Source organism: Manis pentadactyla, chromosome 15, assembly GCF_030020395.1.
Source record: "Manis pentadactyla isolate mManPen7 chromosome 15, mManPen7.hap1, whole genome shotgun sequence".
In the NCBI taxonomy this organism is placed as follows: Eukaryota; Metazoa; Chordata; class Mammalia; order Pholidota; family Manidae; genus Manis; species Manis pentadactyla.
Window position 1 is genome coordinate 33,978,054 of NC_080033.1, and position 21,632 is coordinate 33,999,685.

A 21,632-nucleotide genomic window follows, 5' to 3' on the forward strand; every position below is an offset into this window, starting at 1 on the left:
CAGCTATTAAACCTTAGGAACACTTCCATCTATAGCAGTCCCTCCAAAATAGACTGTAGAGATGGTTTGTGGGAGATAAATTCTCTCAGCTTTTGTTCATCTGGAAATTGTTTAAACCCTGCTGCAAATTTAAATGATAATCTTGCCGGGTAAAGTAATCTTGGTTCCAGACCCTTCTGCTTCATTGCATTAACTATATCATGCCACTCCCTTCTGTCTGTAAGGTTTCTGCTGAGAAGTCTGATGTTAGCCTGATGGGCTTTCCTTTGTATGTGATCTTATTTCTCTCTCTGGCTGCTTTTAATAGTCTGTCCTTACCCTTGATCTTTTCCATTTTAATTACTATGTGTCTTGGTTTTGTCTTCCTTTCGTCCCTTGTGTTGGGAGATCTGTGGATCTCCATGGCCTGAGAGACTGTCTCCTTCCCCAGACTGGGGAAGTTTTCAGCAATTACCTCCTCAAAAACACTTTCTATCCCTTTTTCTCTCTCGTCCTCTTCTGGTAACCATATAATGCGGATATTATTCCATTTGGGTCGGTTACACAATTCTCTCAATATTCTTTCATTTTTAGACATCCCTTCTTCTCTCTGTGCCTCAGCTTCTATGTATTCCTCTTCTCTAATTTATATTTCATTTGTCTTTTCTTCCACCATATCTAATCTGCCTTTAATACCCTCCATTGTGCTCTTCCAGTATTGGATCTCAGATCAGAATTCATTCCTGAGTTTTTGAGTATTTTTTTGTACCTCCATGAGCATGTTAATGATTTTTATTTTGAAATCCCTTTCAGGAAGATTCATGAGGTTGATTTCATTTGAATCTTTCTCAGGTGTTGTGTTCATAATTTTATTTTGAACCTGGTTTCTTTGGCATTTCTTATTTTATATGGTGCCCTCTAGTGTCCAGAAGCTCTACTCTCTGGTGCTGCTCAGCCCATGAAGCAATGTTGGTGGTTTCAGGGTGGCAGTGTTGTTGCCTGGGGGCAGAAAAGAACTGTTTCTTGCTTCCTGGCTGCTATGCCTGCCTCCACTGCCAGAACCAGTGTGCCGAGCGCACAGGTATAAGTCTCTATGCTTTGCATTTGTAGTTGCAGTAGACAGGGCTTCCCTCTGGCTGGCCTAACGCCAGGGTAGGGTTTGCTGGTTTGTGAGCCATGTGGGGCTGGCTGGGAGAATGGCATAGTAGGCTGCATATCCTTCGAGCTGTGTTGTCAGACAGGGAGCTGGAGCGCCTGAGGTTCACGAAAGTTCCCAACCTGCTGGGCAAAGTGTACCCGGACAATTTTGTCTACCTGTCCTTTTTCATGAGCAGTAAGCTTTATGTAATCCTTGCCCCTTTAGCAGCCCTCTTGCTGTTAGGAAGTCTCTCAGACTGACCGTCTTTCTTTTGTCCCAGAGCAGCCGGATATTGATCTCTGCTTTCCACAAGTGGCTGGAATCTCAGTCTCCCCAGGTATTCTGCCTGTTTTAACTTTTCAACACCCTAATCATGAGAATACCGTGAAAGAACCATGAAATGTACATTTATGCTCCCATAACAGATGTCTAGAGTTAGGTATTCAGCAGTACCAGGCCTGCACTCCCTCCCCATTCCCTTTCTCTTCCTCCTGCTCGTGATCTGGGGTGGGGGAAGCACTTGGGTCCAGCCGGGCCACTGCAGTGGTACATTACCCCATTCTTGAGGTTTATTCTTTTTTCCAGGTGAATGCAATTTGGCACAGCCATCTTTCCTATTGCTCTTTCAGGATTAGTCGTATTAATTATATTGTCCTATTGTATGTGGTTTTAGGAGGAAGCCTGTGTCTCACCTCTTTAGTCCTTTCCTTAATGTGTCCATTTTTGTAAATCATCGTGTCACTTGTCCTCAAGATCACCCCCAAGTTTGATTATTCATTAGCAAAGTAACACATCAGTAATTAGGCAGGCATTTTCGATCACTTAATATTTTGTAAGTTTTTATTGTGTGAATATTGCATTAAGTTTTTGTCATAGTACATTTTATTAAGATTTGTGTCTAAAGTCAAAACTAAAATATCATTTATTCTGCCCCCAGCATACAGCAGCAAAAAAATATTAACAGAAAAAGTAAATTTATTCACAAGCTGATAATAGAGACTTTTTTTTTGGTATCATTAATCTACAATTACATGAAGGACATTAAGTATACTGGGCTCCCCCCTTCACCAAGTCCCCCCACATACCCCTTCACAGTCACTGTCCATCAGCTTAGTTAGATGCTGTAATATCACTACTTGTCTTCTCTGTGTTGCATAGCCATCTCCGTGCCCCCCACACACTATACATGCTAATCGTAATACCCCCTTTCACTTTCCCTGCCCTTATCCCTCCCTTCCCACCCATCCTCCCCAGTCCCTTTCACTTTGGTAACTTTTAGTCCATTCTTGGGTTCTGTGATTCTGCTGCTATTTTTTTACTTCAGTTTTACTTTGTTCTTATACTCCACATATGAGTGAAATTATTTGGTACTTGTCTTTCTCCGCCTGGCTTATTTCACTGAGCATAATACCCTCAGCTCCATCCATGTTGTTGCAAATGGTAGGATCTGTTTTTTCCTTATGGCTGAGTAATATTCCATTGTGTATATGTACCACATCTTCTTTATCCATACATCTACTGATGGACACTTAGGTTGCTTCCATATTTTGGCTATTGTAAATAGTGCAGCGATAAACATAGGGATGCATCTGTCTTTTTCAAACTGGAGTGCTGCATTCTTAGGGTAAATTCCTAGAAGCTGAATTCCTGGGTCAAATGGTATTTCTATTTTGAGCATTTTGAGGAACCTCCATATTGCTTTCCACAATGGTTGAACTAATTTACATTACCACTAGCAATGTTAGGAGTGTTCCCCTTTCTCCACAACCTCGCCAACATTTGTTGTTGTTTGTCTTTTGGATGGAGGCAATCCTTACTGGTGTGAGGTGATATCTCATTGTGGTTTTAATTTGCTTTTCTCTGATGACAAGTGATGTGGAGCATTTTTTCATGTCTCTGTTGGCCATATGAATTTCTTCTTTAGAGAACTGTCTATTCAGCTCCTCTGCCCATTTTTTAATTGGATTATTTGGTTTTTGTTTATTGAGGTGTGTGAGCTCTTTATATATTTTGGATGTCAACCCTTTATCAGATCTGTCATTTATGAATATATTCTCCCATACTGTTGGATACCTTTTTGTTCTATTTATGGTGTCCTTTGCTGTACAGAAGCTTTTCTGCTTGATATAGTCCCACTTGTTCATTTTTCTTTTGTTTCCCTTGCCCGGGGAGATATGTTCAAGAAGAGGTCACTCAAGTTTATGTCTAAGAGATTTTTGCCTATGTTTTTTTCTAAGAGTTTTATGGTTTCAAGACTTATGTTAAAGTCTTTGATCCATTTCAAATTTACTTTTGTGTATGGGGTTAGGCACTGATCCAGTTACATTCTCTTACATGTAGCTGTCCAGTTTTGCCAGCCCTATCTGTTGAAGAGACTTTCATTTCCCTATTGTATGTTCATGGCTCCTTTATCAAATATTAATTGACCATATCTGTTTGGGATAATGTCTGGAATCTCTATTCTGTTCCACTGGTCTGTGGCTCTGTTCTTGTGCCAGTACCAAATTGTCTTGATTATGTTGGCTTTGTAGTAGGGCTTGAAGTTGGGGAGTGAGATCCCCTCCACTTTATTCTTCCTTCTCAGGATTGCTTTGGCTATTCGGGGTCATTGGTGTTTCCATATGAATTTCTGAACTATTTGTTCTAGTTCATTGAAGTATGTTCTTGGTAATTTGATAGGGATTGAATCGAATCTGTATATTGTTTTGGGCAGGATGGCCATTTTGGCAATATTAATTCTTCCTAGCCAGGAGCATGGGATGAGTTTCCATTTGTTAGTGACCTCTTTAATTTCTCTTAAGAGTGTCTTATAGTTTTCAGGGTATAGGTCTTTCACTTCTTTGGTTAGGTTTATTCCTAAGTATTTTATTCTTTTTAATGCAATTGTGAATGGAATTGTTTTCCTGATTTCTCTTTCTATTAGTTCATTGTTATTGTATAGGAAAGCCACATATTTCTTTGTGTTAATTTTGTATCCTGCAACTTTGCTGAATTCCGATATTAGTTCTAGTAATTTTGGAGTGGAGTCTTTAGGGTTTTTTATGTACAATATCATGTCATCTGCAAACAGGAACAGTTTAACTTCTTCTTTAACAATCTGGATTCCTTGTATTTCTTTGTTTTGTCTAATTGCTGTGGCTAGGACCTCCAGTACTATGTTGAATAACAGTGGAGAGAGTGGGCATCCCTGCCTTGTTTCGGTTCTCAGAGGAAAAGCTTTCAGCTTCTCGCTGTTCAGTATGATGTTGGCTGTGGGTTAATCATATATGGCCTTTATTATGTTGAGGTACTTACCCTCTATACCCATTTTGTTGACAGTTTTTATCATGAATGGATGTTGAATTTTCTCAAATGGTTTTTCAGCATCTATGAAGATGATCATGTGGTTTTTGTCCTTCTTTTTGTTGATGTGGTAGATGATGTTGATGGATTTTCTAATGTACCATCCTTGCATCCCTGGGATGAATCCCACTTGGTCATGGTGTATGATCCTCTTGATGTGTTTTTGAATTTGGTTTGCTAATATTTTGTTGAGTATTTTTGCATCTATGTTTATCAGGGATATTGGTCTGTAGTTTTCTTTTTTGGTGTTGGTCTTTGCCTAGTTTTGGTATTAGGGTGATGTTGGCTTCATAGAATGAGTTTGGGACTCCTCTTCTATTTTTTGGAAAACTTTAAGGAGAATGGGTATTATGTCTTCTCTGTATGCCCGATAAAATTCCGAGGTAAATGCATCTAGAACGGGGGTTTTGTTCTTGGGTAGTTTTTTGATTACTGCTTCAGTTTCGTTGCTTGTAATTGGTTTGTTTAGATTCTGTGTTTCTTCCTTGGTCAGTCTCGGAAGGTTATATTTTTCTAGGAAGTTGTCCATTTCTTCTATGTTTTCCAGCTTGTTAGCATATAGGTTTTCATAGTATTCTCTATTAATTCTTGGTATTTCTGTGGGGTTTGTCATGATTTTTCCTTCCTTGTTTCTGATTCTGTTGATATGTGTTGATTCTCTTTTTTTCTTAATAAGCCTTGGTGTAGGCTTATCTTTTTGTTCATTTTCTAACAGAACTATCTCTTGGTTTCATTGTTTTTTTTTCTATTGTTTTATTCTTCTCAATTTTATTTATTTCATCTCTTATCTTTATTATGTCCCTCCTTTTGCTGACTTAGGGCTTGATTTGTTCTTCTTTTTCTAGTTTCAATTATTGTGACTTTAAACTTTGCATTTGGGGATGTTCTTCCCTCTGTAGATAGGCCTGGATTGCTATGTTCTTTCCTCTTAGAACTACCGTCCCTGCATCCCACAGAAGTTGGGGCTTTATGCTTTTGGTGTCATTTGTCTCCATATATTGCTTCATCTCTGTTTTAATTTGCTCATTGATCCAGTGGTTATTTAGAAGCATGTTGTTAGGCCTCCATGTGTTTGTGAGCCTTTTTGTTTTCTTTGTATAATTTATTTCTAGTTTCGTGCCTTTGTGGTCTGAGAAGTTGGTTGGTAGAATTTCTGTGTTTTGGAATTTACTGAAGCTCTTTTTGTGGCCTAGTATGTGACCTATTCTGGAGAAATTTCCATGTGCACTGGAGAAGAATGTGCATCCTGCTGCTTTTCTATGTAGAGTTCTGTCGGTGTCTGTTAAGTCCATCTCTTCTAGTGTGTTTTTCAGTGCCTCTATGTCCTTACTTATTTTCTGTCTGGTGGATCTGTCCTTTGGAGTGAGTGGTATGTTGAAGTCTCCTAGAACAAATGCATTGCATTCTTTTTCCTCCTTTAATTCTGTTAGTGTTTATTTCACATATGTTGGTGCTCCTGCATTGGGTGCATATATATTTATAGTGGTTATATCCTCTTGTTGGGCTGATCCCTTTATCACTGTGTAAGGTCCTTCTTTATATCTTGTTACTTTCTTTGTTTTGAAGTCTATTTTATCTGATACCAGTACTGCTACACCTGCTTTTTTCTCCCTATTATCTGCATGAAATATCTTTTTCCATCCCTTGACTTTTAGTCTGTGTTTGTCTTTAGGTTTAAGGTGAGTCTCTTGTAAGCAGCATATAGATGGGTCTTGCTTTTTTATCCATTCTGTTACTCTGTGTCTTTTGATTAGTGCATTCAGTCCATTTACATTTAGGGAGATTATTGAAATATATGTACTTATTGCCATTGCAGGCTTTAGATTTGTGGTTACCAAATGTTCAAGTTTAACTTCTTTACTATCTTACCATCTAACTTAACTCGCTTATTGAGCTATTATAAACACAGTATGATGATTCTTTATTTCTCTCCCTTCTTATTCCTCCTCCTCCATTCTTCATATGTTGGGTGTTTTGTTCTCTGCTCTTTTTAGGAGTGTTCCCATCTAGAGCAGTCCCTCTAAGATTCCCTGTAGAGGTGGTTTGTCGGAGGCAAGTTCCCTCAACTTTTGCTTGTCTGGGAATTGTTTAATCCCTCCTTCATATTTAAATGATAATTTAATATTGATTAATTTGATTAATTGATTAATACTGGATACAGTATTCTTGGTTCAAGGCCCTTCTGTTTCATTGCATTAAATATATCATGCCATTCTCTTCTGGCCTGTAAGGTTTCTGTTGAGAAGTCTGATGATAGCCTGATGGGTTTTCCATTGTAGGTGACCTTTTTGTTCTCTCTGGCTGCCTTTAATCCTCTGTCCTTATCTTTGATCTTTGCCATTTTAATTATTATGTGTCTTGGTGTTGCCCTTCTGTTGTCTGAGAGGCCATTTCCTCCCCCAGTTTGGGTAAGTTTTCAGCAATTATTTCTTCAAAGACACTTTCTATCCCTTTTTATCTCTGTTCTTCTTTTGGTACTCCAATGATATGAATATTGTTCCATTTTGATTGGTCACACCGTTCTCTTAATATTCTTTCATTTCTGGAGATCCTTTTATCTCTCTCTGCGTCAGCTTCTCTGCATTCCTCTTCTCTGATTCCTAGTGCATTAATGGTCTCTTGCATCTCATCCATTCTGCTTTGAAGTCCTTCCACAGATTGTTTTATTTCTGTATTCTCCCTCCTTAGTTCTTGCATATTTCTCTGCAAGTCTATCATCATGGTTATGACTTTTGTTTTGAATTCTTTTTCAGGAAGACTGGTTAACTCTATATCCCAGATTCCCTCTCAGGGGAGGATGTGGAGGATGTCTGGGTTAGTCTAGTCTGGATCAAATTTTTTTGCATTTTTATGTTGATAGATGCAGTGTTATGCTGTTGACTCGTCTGTCAGCTGAGAGAACCAAAACCCTTTCCACTTGCTCCTGGCCTTTCTTTACTGGGAGAATGGCATGACCCCTAGCAGGTTGTGTTGGGCAGTCTTGCTCGCCGCTATGGAGGAAGCTCCCTTGCTGTGGGCATGGCAAGCCTCAGGCTGCTGCTCTGCTATGGTGGTGCTCAGGAGGGTGAATGGATAGGGGCGGTTTATCACTGTGAGGGGTCTCAGAGCTGCTGCTCAGGGGCTTAGGGTGCCCGAAGTTCCCCGGGATTCCCAGCTGCTGAGCTAAGTGTCCTCGGACACTTCTGTCCAGCTGTGTGGGCTCTGTCCCTTTAAGACTTTCAAAAAGCACTCTTTTCTTTGTCCCAGGGGCGCCAGCTGCAGTGTCCTGCTCACAGGTTTTTACTGTCCCATTTCGCTAGTTTCCCACACTCCTCGCACTGTGTGTCTGCACTCTGGGTGTGGATGACTAGGACTGGGTGATTAGCAGTCCTGGGCTCCCTCTCCCTCTCCCTCCCCGCTCCAACTCCTCTCCTCCCGCCGGGAGCTGGGATGAGGGGCGCTTGGTTCCCGCCTGCTGGGGCTTGTATCTTACCCCCTTCGCCAGGCGCTGGGTTCTCACATGTGTGGATGTAGTCTGGCTGTTGTCCTGTATCTTCTGGTCTCTCTTTTAGGGATAGTTGTATTTGTTTTATTTTCAAAAATATATATGTTTTTGGGAGGAAATTCCCACTGTCCTACTCATGCTGCCATCTTGGCTCCCCCCCAATAGAGACATTTAATGAACCTCTAATTTGTCTCCTAAAATTTGATTTTGCATATCATTACTATAAAGTTTTTGTAATGCTTGGAAGGAAGAGTATGTTATTGGCATACTTGAATAGAACTAGTATGTTATATATATTCAAGTAATTGCTTTTAATGTCTTTTTTCAGTGTGAGGAGTTTACTGTTTTTTTCACATTTCTTACTTCATGAATGTCTAATGTCTGTGAAATCAACTTTTTTTTCAAGGAAACATTGTGAGTGCCATTAATTTAATGTATTTGCTAAACAAACTGACATACTTAAATTAAAATTGCTTATCTAAAGGTAGGAAATGATGTAATACCGAGATTTACCTTGTTCCTTGTTTAGTCAGTTGTTAATGTTTCTTTCTATTATTTAGTCTTACTAACCAGTCTTCACAATTTTGTTTTCTTTTGAATTCAGCTTAAATGTGAATTAAGCTGTCTTGAATTCCTTACATTATAGGATTAGCAATTCTTTCCTTATGTAGATACAATAGTACATCATCAGAGTAAGTGTGAGTTCTAAAAAGGTGTGGGTCACTTTGGGATTAGACATTTATGCATACCACAAAATGTAGGATTTTACAAATATTAAAGCATTTTTATTGTTGTTGTCCTTCTTGATCCCCATAGCCTTTTAGAGTAGGAATGGAGGATATCACTATATTCCACATAAGTGTAAGGGACTGCCTCAAGGAGACTGAACCGTGTGCCCAGTGCACTGCCTTCTACCATACCTTCTCCTACTATTGGTGCTTGCCATTTCCTTCATTTTTCCATAGCAGTAGGAATCATTTACTGTATCTTAATATGTGAAATATGTATCTTTTAGTTTTTCGGTAAAACTAAAATGAAGCATATTTGTAATGTTCATTTGTTCTTTGACCTTAAGGCTTATCTTTTTGTCTTCTGAAGTAAAATCATGTCTTAGAAAGTCTAAGGCTCTCTACTTTTATTGATTTCTCATCATAAAATATGCTTCCTCACATATTTTCTAAAAATACTACCTACTGGAGATATTTTTTAGTTTATTATCAATTTGAGTGAATATAGTCATCCTTGATTTGCAGAATGTAGAGCAATCTGATTTCTATTACTGTCTTGCCACTTTTCTTAATGTCTGTGTACTAATGTACATATTTTTTATCCCTGGAAGTTCATATTGCTATTCTCTTTTCTAATACTCCCTGAGGAGAAGCATTCAAAAAATTTTTTTCTTTTCTGTATATATAAACCAAAGTATATTTAAATATTTAAATTCTAGCACCTGTAAAGTTCTTTTTTTTAAATAACACTTCTTTGACATCAGCAAAACAATAAAATTTGTATTATCTCACCAGATGTGAGAACCCAAACATGTTCACATCATGGTACATACGGAAGGAAATCATCTTTGCATAGCACACTAGGGTAATCTGGAGGGGATGTAGAATCCTGTATGAGGCTTCTGTGGCCAGACTTGACCAGCACACAGACTCCAGCCATCCCAGGACTTTCCCAGCCAACACAAGAGCAGAGCACACTAGCTGGGAAGCTCTGATAAAGATTTTTATCTTATTTTATTTTTTTCTATCAAAACAATTTTTTTTATATCATTAATGTACAATTACATGAAGAACATTATGTTTACTAGGCTCCCCCCTTCACCAAGTCCCCCCCACAAACCCCATTACAGTCACTGTCCATCAGCATAGTGAGATGCTATAGAGTTACTACTTGTCTTCTCTGTGTTGCACAGCCCTTCCCATGCCTCCCCCAACATTATACATGCGAATCATAGAGCACCCTTTCTTCCCCCATGTCCTTATCCCTCTCTTCCCACCCATCCTCCCCAGTCTCTTTCCCTTTGGTAACTGTTAGTCCATTCTTGGGTTCTGTGATTCTGCTGCTGTTTTGTTCCTTCAGTTTTTTCTTTGTTCTTATACTCCACATATGAGTGAAATCATTTGGTACTTGTCTTTCTCTGCCTGGCTTATTTCACTGAGAATAATACCCTCTAGCTCCATCCATGTTGTTGCAAATGGTAGGATTTGTTTTCTTATTATGGCTGAATAATATTCCATTGCGTATACGTACCACATCTTCTTTATCCATTCATCTACTGATGGACACTTAGGTTGCTTCCATTTCTTAGCTGTTGTAAATAGTGCTGTGATAAACATAGGGGTGCTTCTGTCTTTTTGAAACTGGGGTCCTGTATTCTTAGGGTATATTCCTAGAAGTGGAATTCCTGGGTCAAATGGTATTTCTATTTTGAGCTTTTTGAGGGACCTCCATATTGCTTTCCACAATGGTTGAACTAATTTACATTCCCACCAGCAGTGTAGGAGGGTTCCCCTTTCTCCACAACCTTGCCAACATTTGTTGTTGTTTGTTTTTTGGATGGTGGTGATCCTTACTGGTGTGAGGTGATATCTCACTGTGGTTTTAATTTACATTTCTCTGATGACAAGCATTGTGGAGCATCTTTTCATGTGTTTGTTGGCCATCTGAATTTCTTCTTTGGAGAAGTGTCTGTTCAGCCCCTCTGCCCATTTTTTAATTGTATTATTTCCTTTTTGTTTGTTGAGGTGTGTGAGCTCTTTATATATTTTGGAAGTGAACCCTTTATCGAATCTGTCATTTATGAATATATTCTCCCATACTGTAGGTTACCTTTTTGTTCTATTTATGGTGTCCTTTGCTGTACTGAAGCTTTTCAGCTTGATATAGTCCCACTTGTTCATTTTTGCTTTTGTTTCCCTTGCCCAGGGAGATATGTTCATGAAGAAGTCGCTCATGTTTATGTCCAAGAGATTTTTGCCTATGGTTTTTCCTGAGTTTTATGGTTTCGTGACTTACATTCAGGCCTTTGATCCATTTCAAATTTACTTTTGTGTCTGGGATTAGATAGTGATCCAGTTTCATTTTCTTACATGTAGCTGTCCAGTTTTGCCAGCACCAACTGTTGAAGAGGCTGTCTTTTCCCCATTGTATGTCCATGGCTCCTTTATCATATATTAATTGACCATATATGTTAGGGTTAATGTTTGGAGTCTCTATTCTGTTCCACTGGTCTGTGGGTCTGTTCTTGTGCCAGTACCAAATTGTTTTGATTACTGTAGCTTTGTAGTAGAGCACTCAAAATTTTTTAGAATTAATTCAATCTGCAGTTAGTAGTTTAGAGAGCAAAAATTTGCTTTACAATAGGTTATGAATGTTGCTGTTCCTAGTTATCTACCTAGAAGATTTGTTTAAATGCTACTAAGTACTTCCTATTTCATGGTCAATCATGTCAATTTTATAAAATTTTTCCACATTTTCATTATGAGATTAGTTTTCACACTTAAGTACATATTTTAAGGTTATAAATCATGAATGGGTGGCAGAATACTTTTCCTGAGTGATAAGCTGTTCAATCAGTGATTAAAGTTTTCAGGGAAAATCTAAGAACAAGCAGAGAAAACATTAGATTTTCTTTAATTTAGAAGATTTTCCATCAATTACTCTCTGTTTTTACATGCCAGACATCAAATAAAATACTAATATCCCCTGTTTTTTTACTGCTTCCAAGAGTTCTTTTTGTCTGTAATTCACATACATTAGGTCGCATTAATTTTCAGAGTTTATAGAGTTTGGGTCTTACTTTATTTTCTGAAATTTTAAATTATTTGTGTTTTAACCACTTTTAAGACTCAAAGCATAGTTTATGTAATTCCCCATTTGAGTGCCTTTAATCATTTAGAGCTTGTTTTCCCCTGACACAGTGATTGAATATACATTCCCATGCTGAGTATTTATGTGTCTTGAAGACAAATAACAAATAGTACCTTGTGAACTGCAGCAATAACTTTATTAAGCTGATAAAACCATATCCTTTTTTAGATCCTTAATCAGTGGGCATATTTATATTGTTTTAATTTAACCACATTTTTGTCTAAGAGCCCAGAATAATGTTCAATACCTGAGATAATAATCATGGTCATATGAAAGGAGTGACCACATTGAATTCTATTTGTATAGTCTAGGACTGTTGCCAGTAATTTCAGGTATGGGGAACAGATGGCCTTCTCACCTTCGCTGAGTTAACACTAGATGGCTTGATCACTTTATAGCTAGAAGATGTACTACATTGATACCTTTGTTACTGGAGACTGGCCCTTGGTCTCCATGTGAAAAACATTTCAAGAATGGACACAGAAATGCTTATGTGCATTAAGAGTTTGTTTGGAGATTTACAGTTTAAAGAAAGGAGAGAGTATGCAATGGGAAAGTCGGGATAAAGGCAGACCCAGAGGGGATGTCACTGAGGAGGCAATAAGCAGCCTTTTTTATACGAAAGGAAATGAATATTCATAAAGTGGGGTTAGATTTTAAAGGAAACACAGGGAGTCCATGTGGAGTTCGGGTGTGCTCCACCCTCACTTTGTGCACTATATTTTTTTGGCTATAGTTTGTTCTCTTCAGAACTGTCATGGCATGGGAAGGCATTATTTTCACTGTGTTAGTGAGTCTATAATGTATTTGGAAGTGAAGTCAGGGTCAACTGCTCCTCCACATTGGAAGTAGCCAGTTTTGGCTGGCCTATAATCTGTACCCTTACTCCCATGCCACAGGAACAGCTTTTACAGAATGTGTAGAATGTAGCAAGCATCTGTCTGAATTCCCCCTCCTTCTCCTTGCTTATGACTAGCTCTCTACCTACTCTAACACCTTTACCCTTATTCTCTCATTCCTGGTTACCTACTGATAGGTCCTGACTTTCATTTTGTTGACTTCAATTATAGGGAGTACTGTGTTTGTGCAAGGCTCTTGGTGGGTGCAAAGGTGCATTAGCTGTCTAGCATAGTACTGTCCAATAAACTTTCGGTGTTAATGAAAATGTTGTATATTCCTATGTTGAACAGTACAGAAGCCACTAGTCATATATGGTTATTGAGTACCTGATATGTGGTCAGTAGGACTAAATAAATGAATTTCCAAATTTTATAATTGCAGTTTAATTGAATTAGTTACATGTAGCTAGTGGCTACCATATTGGATAAAACTGCTAGAAGCTTATAAGATAATAGGAGATATATACAACTAATAAAAATAACAGGAAGGAGAAATAACTGAGGGTTAAGCACTAATGTGGGAGTCCAGAGGGAAGAATTTTAATTGGGGTTCAGAAGAGACTTTGTGAAAGGTATTTTCTGAGATAAGATTTTAAGGGTGAGAATAATTTTGAAGGTGGAGAAGAGAGTATAGTTATCTGTGGTTCCTTATCCAAGTGAGACAAAGCAAATTCATAACTACACAGATATTATCATCATATATCTTTTCAGAGAGAAAAAAGTCATTGCCTTTACATAGAACTGTCATTCTATTCATTCTCTATTTCTATTCATCTTGTCCTTCCAGGGACTGGAATGGTGTTTGACATATTATTGGTATCAGTTAATGTTTGCCAGGTTGAATTGAACAGGCCCTAGAAAAGTAGCTGAATTTTTTTTTTGTCCTTGGAATTTGTGTGTTAGATCACTTAGTATTTACTTATTAAACTTTATGTTCAATTAATAAGTAAAATTATGACCTATGTTCTATTGGAATTGATACCTTAGTAAGGAGAACATATGTGGAAAAGGAAATAAGAACATACTAACAGGAGCATAGGTCACAATTTATGATCCTCAGAGAAAGAAATAGCATTTGAAGTTTTGAACACTTACTGAATTAGAATGCTTGCAGCACTTTTTCACTGGGTGTCATGGAAGCATTTCCAAATAGTAGTGGGATACGACCCCTGGAATCCTGTCTCCCAGAAACCATTATATGACTCTAAAATAAGATGCAAAAGCCATTGCACTACATTAAAAAGCTTAGTATTACACTTGAGTTGCTATGAATACCAATTAAGTATTCAACAATCATGTTAATTCTATTAAGATAGTAGTTATGAATTTTGTGTTTTGCTTCTTTAGATTTCTGCTTTGTTCTGTCCTCTGCCTATAAGCTATAGCTTTCCACATTAAAAATTTCATGAAAAATAACTTAAAACCTCTATCTTGTATGAGAATGTGAATTACTAGCATTACTTCGATTTTATATTTGGTTCTAGGTCCAGCAGTTTAAGCAGGATCCACGTACAACCACATGTCTTCACTCTGTTTTCAATGTGCATACAGGTGATGAGATCCTCTCCTATGACCAATATGGTCATCTTCAGGTAAAAAGAGATTATTACAGGTCTTTATCTTCTCTATTTATATTCTTCATCATAGAAGATTTGAGTCCATTTATAATTTAAAAAATTTTTGAAAAGTAGATTTCATAAATTGTTAAAAAATGAAGTAATAAACAACTAAGAAATGAAGAAGTGAAATGCTAACCACCAGGGCTGAATTAGTTATTGTGATGCAACATAAAATCTGACTTGAGTTCTTGGTCCACATGCAAAAAGGGCTCCTGGATGGGTTATTACTACCTAGAAGAAGGAATCCTATAATTCTTTCAGTGTCAAAAGCTTGTGCTTATTATCAAATTTAGTAGAATTTCAACACTTAGGAACTAGGGAATAAAGGACAATTGACAGTGATATAATAGCATTGAGAAATTTTTGTTACATGGCAGTTCATTTTTAATACATCAATCTTCAATAAAGTGAAAACATACCACTAAAATATAATTCCAAAAGGCATTTCTGGAGTCTATAAATTTTGTCTAATCTATTAAATTTTATACCTAGACTAAGAATACACTAGGATTTTATGTTTTGTTTTCACTTTTTTCTCTTACCTTTATTGTCTTTCACTGGACATCTTGTTGCCTTCTTTCTAGTATGCAGAATTATATATGCTATTTTTTTAATGGATTTTCTTCCAGCTCATCATTTGGTTCTGCTATCTTTAGGACAGAATACTTATTATTTATGTATTCCTTATTAAAATAAGAGTATCTCCTTTTTATAGTGTCTCTCTGTTTGGAAATCTGAAATTTCTTACTTTAGTATGACTCCTCCAAACACAGAAAGTGCGTTGTCCCCTTTTCTATGCAGAAGAAACTCTTACACCTGTTTGTAATTAGTTCCTTGGAAAATCAGTGTTATGTGAATATAGCACTTCTCCTTCTCCCTATAATTATCATGTAATTAGATTTTATGTACCTTTTCTTTGACAAATATGTTCACTGTCTGAAATAGGGTTTCCAGAAGATAATGGCTCATTTATTTTTGTATCCCAGAATTCAAGCCCAGTGTCTGGTACATAGCAGGTTTTAAATAAATGCCAGTCAACCTAATGTTTGGTAGTCTCTAAAGATACAGTTTGCCACTTACTGATATTTTCTCCCAGAAGTCAGAGCAGAGAGATCTTGAAGGTGTGGCTGTAAATGGTTGTCCATAGAAATGAAGTTTCTTGTAAGTCATTTCTTGGAAGATCAGTGTTATTGCTGAAAGAAAATGTGAGTCTGGCAATGGGGTCAAGCTCTTCTCCACCAAAAGTTTGTCAGTCTAAAATCCCTGAAACCAGAATCCTATATATTTCTTTGTGTCCCACTTGGACTTTGACAAGATTCTGATACCCACTGGACGTTGGATGCTAGGAAGTCAGGAGATGTCTGGATATTCCTTGTTCCTGAGAGAGTCACCAGCACTACCAGACTCTGGGGGCAGTTCTAGGTAGTTTTGCTATAAGCATCTTGCTACAAGCATTTTCTCCTCAAACGTCTTCACTGTATAACTAATTGGCTGTAAGTCAATTTTGCTGTAAAAGAGAAATATGAAAAATAAGAGAGGGACTTTCATTAAAAAGGACATATAATGGAGCATCAAAAGTGAATGACAAAATAAAAACTATATTGCAAAATATAAAATATTTGAGTACATTTAAAATGTGAGTAGACTGCACAAATAACTGATTTTATTTTTGAATTTTTTCTAAGCACTTAAAAATTTTTCATTCATAGTTTCATATGTTTTTATTTTCTTTGCTTGTTTTTGTGTCTTCTCTTTTGGCATTGCATTTTTTTTTTTAACTAAAATTTCTTCCTGCCTTAAGAGAGGTATCAGTTTCCAAATACTAGGATGTATATTTGTAACTGAGCTTTGTATTATGTTGTGAAAGGTTACTTCACTGTTGTTTGTTTTGGCATATCATCACTTATCTGTTGATAGATGTTCCAAAATTCTGTGGGGAATGTGGGTTCAAATCTCTGTGCCACTATATAGACCATTATGATGACTAAGATTTATATAAAATAAAAATGAGAATACTGAGGCAATGGAGAAATGAAACCAAATTGTCATATTGTTTTTTAATCTTTTGCAACAAAATTGCCTTATGGCCAATTAGTTATGTGATGAAAATGACTGCAGCAAAGATATCTATGGCAAAGATGCTTAGGTGAAAATCCTGGGCATGGAGACACAAGGCAGCATTATACAAGGCCTGTAGAGCACAAATAATTTTCTGCCCCAACATTGTGCAGTTACTCAGTAATACTGGGTAGAAGGAGAGTTAAGGAAGACACAAGCCACCTAGTCTGGCAGAAGGTAGTAATCTTCTGGGTTAGAATTACATAGGGACAAAATTGCATCTTGCTTATTCTTTGTTTTTAACTTGGGTTAGCAGTTTTCTTAGCTAAATGAAAATTTTTCACTGCTTCCCATTTATTTACTTATTTATTTATTGTATAACAGTGCTCTTGAGATAAAATTTATGTAACACAAAATTCACATACTTAAAGTGTACAATTTAATAGATTTTAATATATTCACAGAGTTGTGCAACCACTATCACAATCAGTTTCAGAACATTTTCATCACCCCATAAAGAAATGTGTACTCATTTTCAGGCACTTCCCATCTCTCCCAAAGCCCCTAGCCCTAGTCAATCACAGTCTCTATCTGTGAATATTCCTATTGTATACATTTCATGTAAGTGGAATCATAAAATATATGGACTATTTTGACTGGCGTCTTTCATTTGACATATTTTCAAGGTTAGTCCATGTTGTAGTCTTTCATTGCTTGTTTACTTGAGACAATTTACAATCCCATTTAGGATTCTAGGAGGATCTTTTTTTTTTTTTAAGTGGACATTATTGTCTTCATTTCTTTCTTTGTTTAGACCATATAATGTCTATCTTTAATAGACTAATAATTCCTAAAAGAAGAAAATAACTCATTTGTATATAAAACTCTTTTGTTCATAAATATATTTTAAATTATATTCTATACCATTGATTAAAATTATTTGTCATTGCAGTTGATTACTAAATTCTGTATTCTCTGAAAATAAAACTGTTTTCAAGATGCACTGCCTATTATTTATGGTGTACCAGCATAGTGCTAATGCTTTTTTTTGCTAAGTAACTTTTTCATTGACATAGATTTGAGTTGGTTTGACATTATATAGGTGCCGGTGGGACAAAACTATTTCAAAGTAGAAATGCTTTACACCCAGAGTTCGAAAATAAGTCTTAGAACACAAATGTTATAAAAACAATAACAGTTCCATTTGCATCCATTTTCCTAATTAGATATTAACCATCACAAGGAATTTGAATATTTAGAGTTGTATATATAAAGCTGGGATTTTACTGTGAAGTAAATCCATAGATTCTTTATTTCACAATAGGGAAGGAAAGTTCCTATGCCACTATTAGAACAAATGACTTGTAATTTTAGCTTTTACATTTAATGTCGTGACATAATATATTTGTTGTTTTCTTTAACCTTTTAATGTTATTTGTTATCAGATAAATACAGTGTCACTGTATCTCCTTTACCTTGTGGAAATGATTTCCTCAGGACTTCAGATCATCTATAACACTGATGAGGTATGATGATTTGCTCAAATTCTCTCGTAATAAATTTCATCTCTGGAAATATCTTTAAATATATTTTTTTCTTTTACTTTTTAAAACTTATTTTTAGTCTCATAAAAATGGGTTATTATTAAAATCATAGAATCAGATATGGATTTTAAATGTTGCATCAAAAAGTCTTTATATTTTCAATGCAAAGCACTTTAAAGAACAATATATATGATTGGTTGTAAAATTTCATTCCTGTGAAGGCTGTATTGAAGTAAAAACATAACTTTCAAAAAAAAAACACATCACTTTCAGGAAATTTTAGTAACAATGAAAGTAAAATAGCATTTGCAGGTTTCTCAGAGTTATGTCTTTTTGTCACATCATTGCTTTTTGTAACCTATCCTTTTAAAAGATTCTTTTATCATATTGTATTATTTTTATTTGTGGGACCTCAGTAGGGTTCCTGATGTTTTTCAAAAGATAAATAATGCCATGTTCCTATTCTTATTAGGAAATTTGAAAGGAATTTATATCACAAAGTTGAGAAGCATTTCTTTCATAGGCACTAATGCTTGAACCAACACACAGGCACACATGCTGACACATGTGCCACAGTGGGAGCAAAAGCTTTTATTATTGAGATGGTACATATAATAAGAATCCCATCAAAGATTAAGCATGCTCTACTTACTTGCTGTTGTTCCTCTCCTGTGATCCATGCAGGAAGAGTAACTGTCCTGTACACTAAACATCAAAATCATCATTGATCTGCACTTGAGAGTGCTATGAAATTGGTACACATAGTCCTGCCCTCTAGTAGTTTGTGTCTAGTACATTCTTCCACTTGTGCTTTTTTTATAACATAAAATCTATTTACAGTATACTTGTGGATGAATAATAAAGAAAAGGTAATGGTAAAAAATTAAGAATACCCACTAGTATGTTTTATTGCCCTTGTCTAGCTTGGATTAACACATAGTCTACAGGCACACACCTGATCATCTACATTTGCTCTTTTACAACACTAAACTATGTTTTCTACCTTTATCTTGTATCTACCTACCACTTCAGCATTTTATTAAAAATAATAATAATAAAGAGAGAAATGTGGTATTCACATATAAATCAAGGATAAAAATCAAATGAGTATTCATATTTGAACTGACTGTTTATAGTTCATAATGCATGAGCAAAACCGAAAGTTTCTGTGATGACTGCCCTTGTACTGTTCACCATGTAACTTATTCACTATGTAAGAATTTGTTCTCCATGTAAGAACTTGTTTGTTATGCCTCAGAAGATTGGAGACTGACGAAAATTAGGCTTGGGGTGGATTGATGATTGTGCATTGAGCATTGACCCCCCTATACAGAATTTTATTGTTGTTAACAACCATTTGATCAATAAATATGAGAGATGCCCTCACAAACAAACAAAAAAAAAGTACACACTTCCAATTGTAAAATAAATAAGTAACTGGGATGTAATGTATAGCATAAGGAATATAGTCAAAATATTGTAACAACTTGGTATGGTGATAGATGGAACCTAGAATTATCATGTATATAAATGTTGAATCACTGTGTTGTACACCTGAAACTAATATAATACTGTGTGTCAACTACCCTTCAATAAAAAATAATTATCTACAAAACACACACACACACACACACACACACAAAAAAAAAAAAGAATACCCACTAGTTATTCTGTTTGATTCATCAAAGAATTACATGTTTCATTTCATCCAAATAGTTGTGTTTTTATAATATTGTGAAATAGTGGCGTTCACACATTTTGGGTAGGGGAGAAGTTGGGAGACTGCTATTTCAGACCAATTTAAGCAGCATTCTAAAATAAAAAACAAATAATAAACTTGACCTTAAGGAGAGGAGGGCTCTGAGAACCAACTAGTTTAGCTTCTCATAGAAACTCTCAAGCACTAGGAGAAGTGTCCCATGTCCCAGGAGAACACAATGTGATAGTCATTTACAATAAGTAGTAACTGACATTGATAGCTGCAAGTGATTTCCCACTAATGCTATTGATGGTATTGGGGTAAAATTTCCTTCATTAGTGGTAGCTTTGTTCTTTTTTTATTTTTATTTTTAACATTTATTTGTTTTTTGCTTTCTCATTATCTACCATAGTTCATATTAAAACTTCAGTTGTCAGCTGACAGTATTCAAAAAAATATGGTACTGTTTTAACTTTCCCATTCTGTTTTATAGGACTTATCTGTATTTAAACAATTTTGGTATTTTCTCTTAAGGTTTATTTTCTATTTTGCTTCCTATTTATGTTTTGTCTTAGCTTTATAGTTTTTATTTGACATATAAAATTTTTATGTAGCCAATATTAATAGGCCTTCAACATGTACACTTAAAATCCTAGAATAATAAAATGTGTTGTCTCTGCTCTCTGTCATTTTACTTTAGATTTTATATACTGTGTCAGGTTCATATGGGGAGGCAGTAAATGGGCCTGCACAGAATATTTCAATGAATGAAGTTCATTTTGTCCAGGTATTTCAGAGAAATTAATCCTTTGAAAGGTGGTGTGACTTGGGGCTATTTTCTTTTCTAATAGTCCCTTATGCCCTGAATGGCAAGTTCTTAATCCCATCTCTTCTCTTCAGTTCTCAGCCACATGTAAGTCTCAGGGCAATCCAAGGACCTGGGAGGGAAGTGGAACTACCACTCACTTCTTTCTCTATTTACTATCAAATTTTTAATTTTCCCAAGTCCTTATTTTTCTTAGGATTGAAGAATATAGAGTTTGGGGCTATACACACACACACATACACATACAGCCCACATATATGTAGTATGTTGTCAGCACTTTGGGTTTTTAATAAGCCATTTTCCTTCTTTTGATAGCTCATCATATCTTTACTGATTCTCTCATTTACATAAACTCTGTATCCGCATTATAGTTCCTTAAGAAAAAAAAACAAAGCTGTTTTAAGGTTTATGTGTTTCCTTCCTAAGGTATACTGAGTGCCAACGTTTTTGCTGATGAGCCTTGCTAGGGAACATGCTTCCTAAGGACAGGAACAGTAATGTATACTCATTTTCTAATGTCTTTCTTTGCTTGCACACATGTATCGTGTTTTGTGAGTACCCAGGCTGCATTGGTGTCCATACAAGTAATGTTGCACACATTTGCAGGTAATGGATTTTTATTAAAAATAAAAACTGTGTATGAGGCAAACTTCTGTAGTTCTGCCCTGGCACTGTTATTTTCTTTCTCTTAATCTGAAGAGAAACCCATAATATACATTCAACTTACATATTTTTATTTAAGTTTGTATATATATATATATATATATATATATATACACACACACATACACACGTATATCCCAAATATAAAGTTCATTAAGTCAGTCCTTTGTTTATGAAGATTGCGACTCATTTACATCTTCTGGGGAGGGACAAAGTAATGAACTACCACGTGGCATTCTATGTCACATTCTGTGACATCCTCCGTAAAGAAATTTTAAAAGTAGATCTAAAAGTAGATTTAAAGAGACAAGGAAGGAATAATTCAGAAATGGGTCCAAAAAAACTTACTTTATTTAAAATCAATCCCATGCCCCATAAATGTGTGTAATAAATAGGTTTTTGTTTTGTGTTTTAAGATAAATTTTTGTTGCTTTTTGTGGAAAAGCCTCATTCATATTAGAAGACTCATATAATAAAGAAGGGATTGTTTAGAGTTTGACGA

The 21,632-nt window shown here is 36.0% G+C and overlaps 1 protein-coding gene across 4 annotated transcripts in view; it reads left to right on the plus strand.

Moving 5' to 3' along the window:
* PHKB (phosphorylase kinase regulatory subunit beta) overlaps positions 1–21,632 on the plus strand; it is a 351,182-nt gene that overhangs the window by 88,586 nt on the left and 240,964 nt on the right. For all 4 annotated transcript variants that reach the window (XM_036927464.2, XM_036927463.2, XM_036927465.2 and 1 more), the window contains 2 exons: positions 14,206–14,313; positions 17,844–17,924. In XM_036927464.2, coding sequence (XP_036783359.2) covers positions 14,206–14,313; positions 17,844–17,924 — 189 coding nt within the window. The remainder of the gene's footprint in view (positions 1–14,205; positions 14,314–17,843; positions 17,925–21,632) is intronic.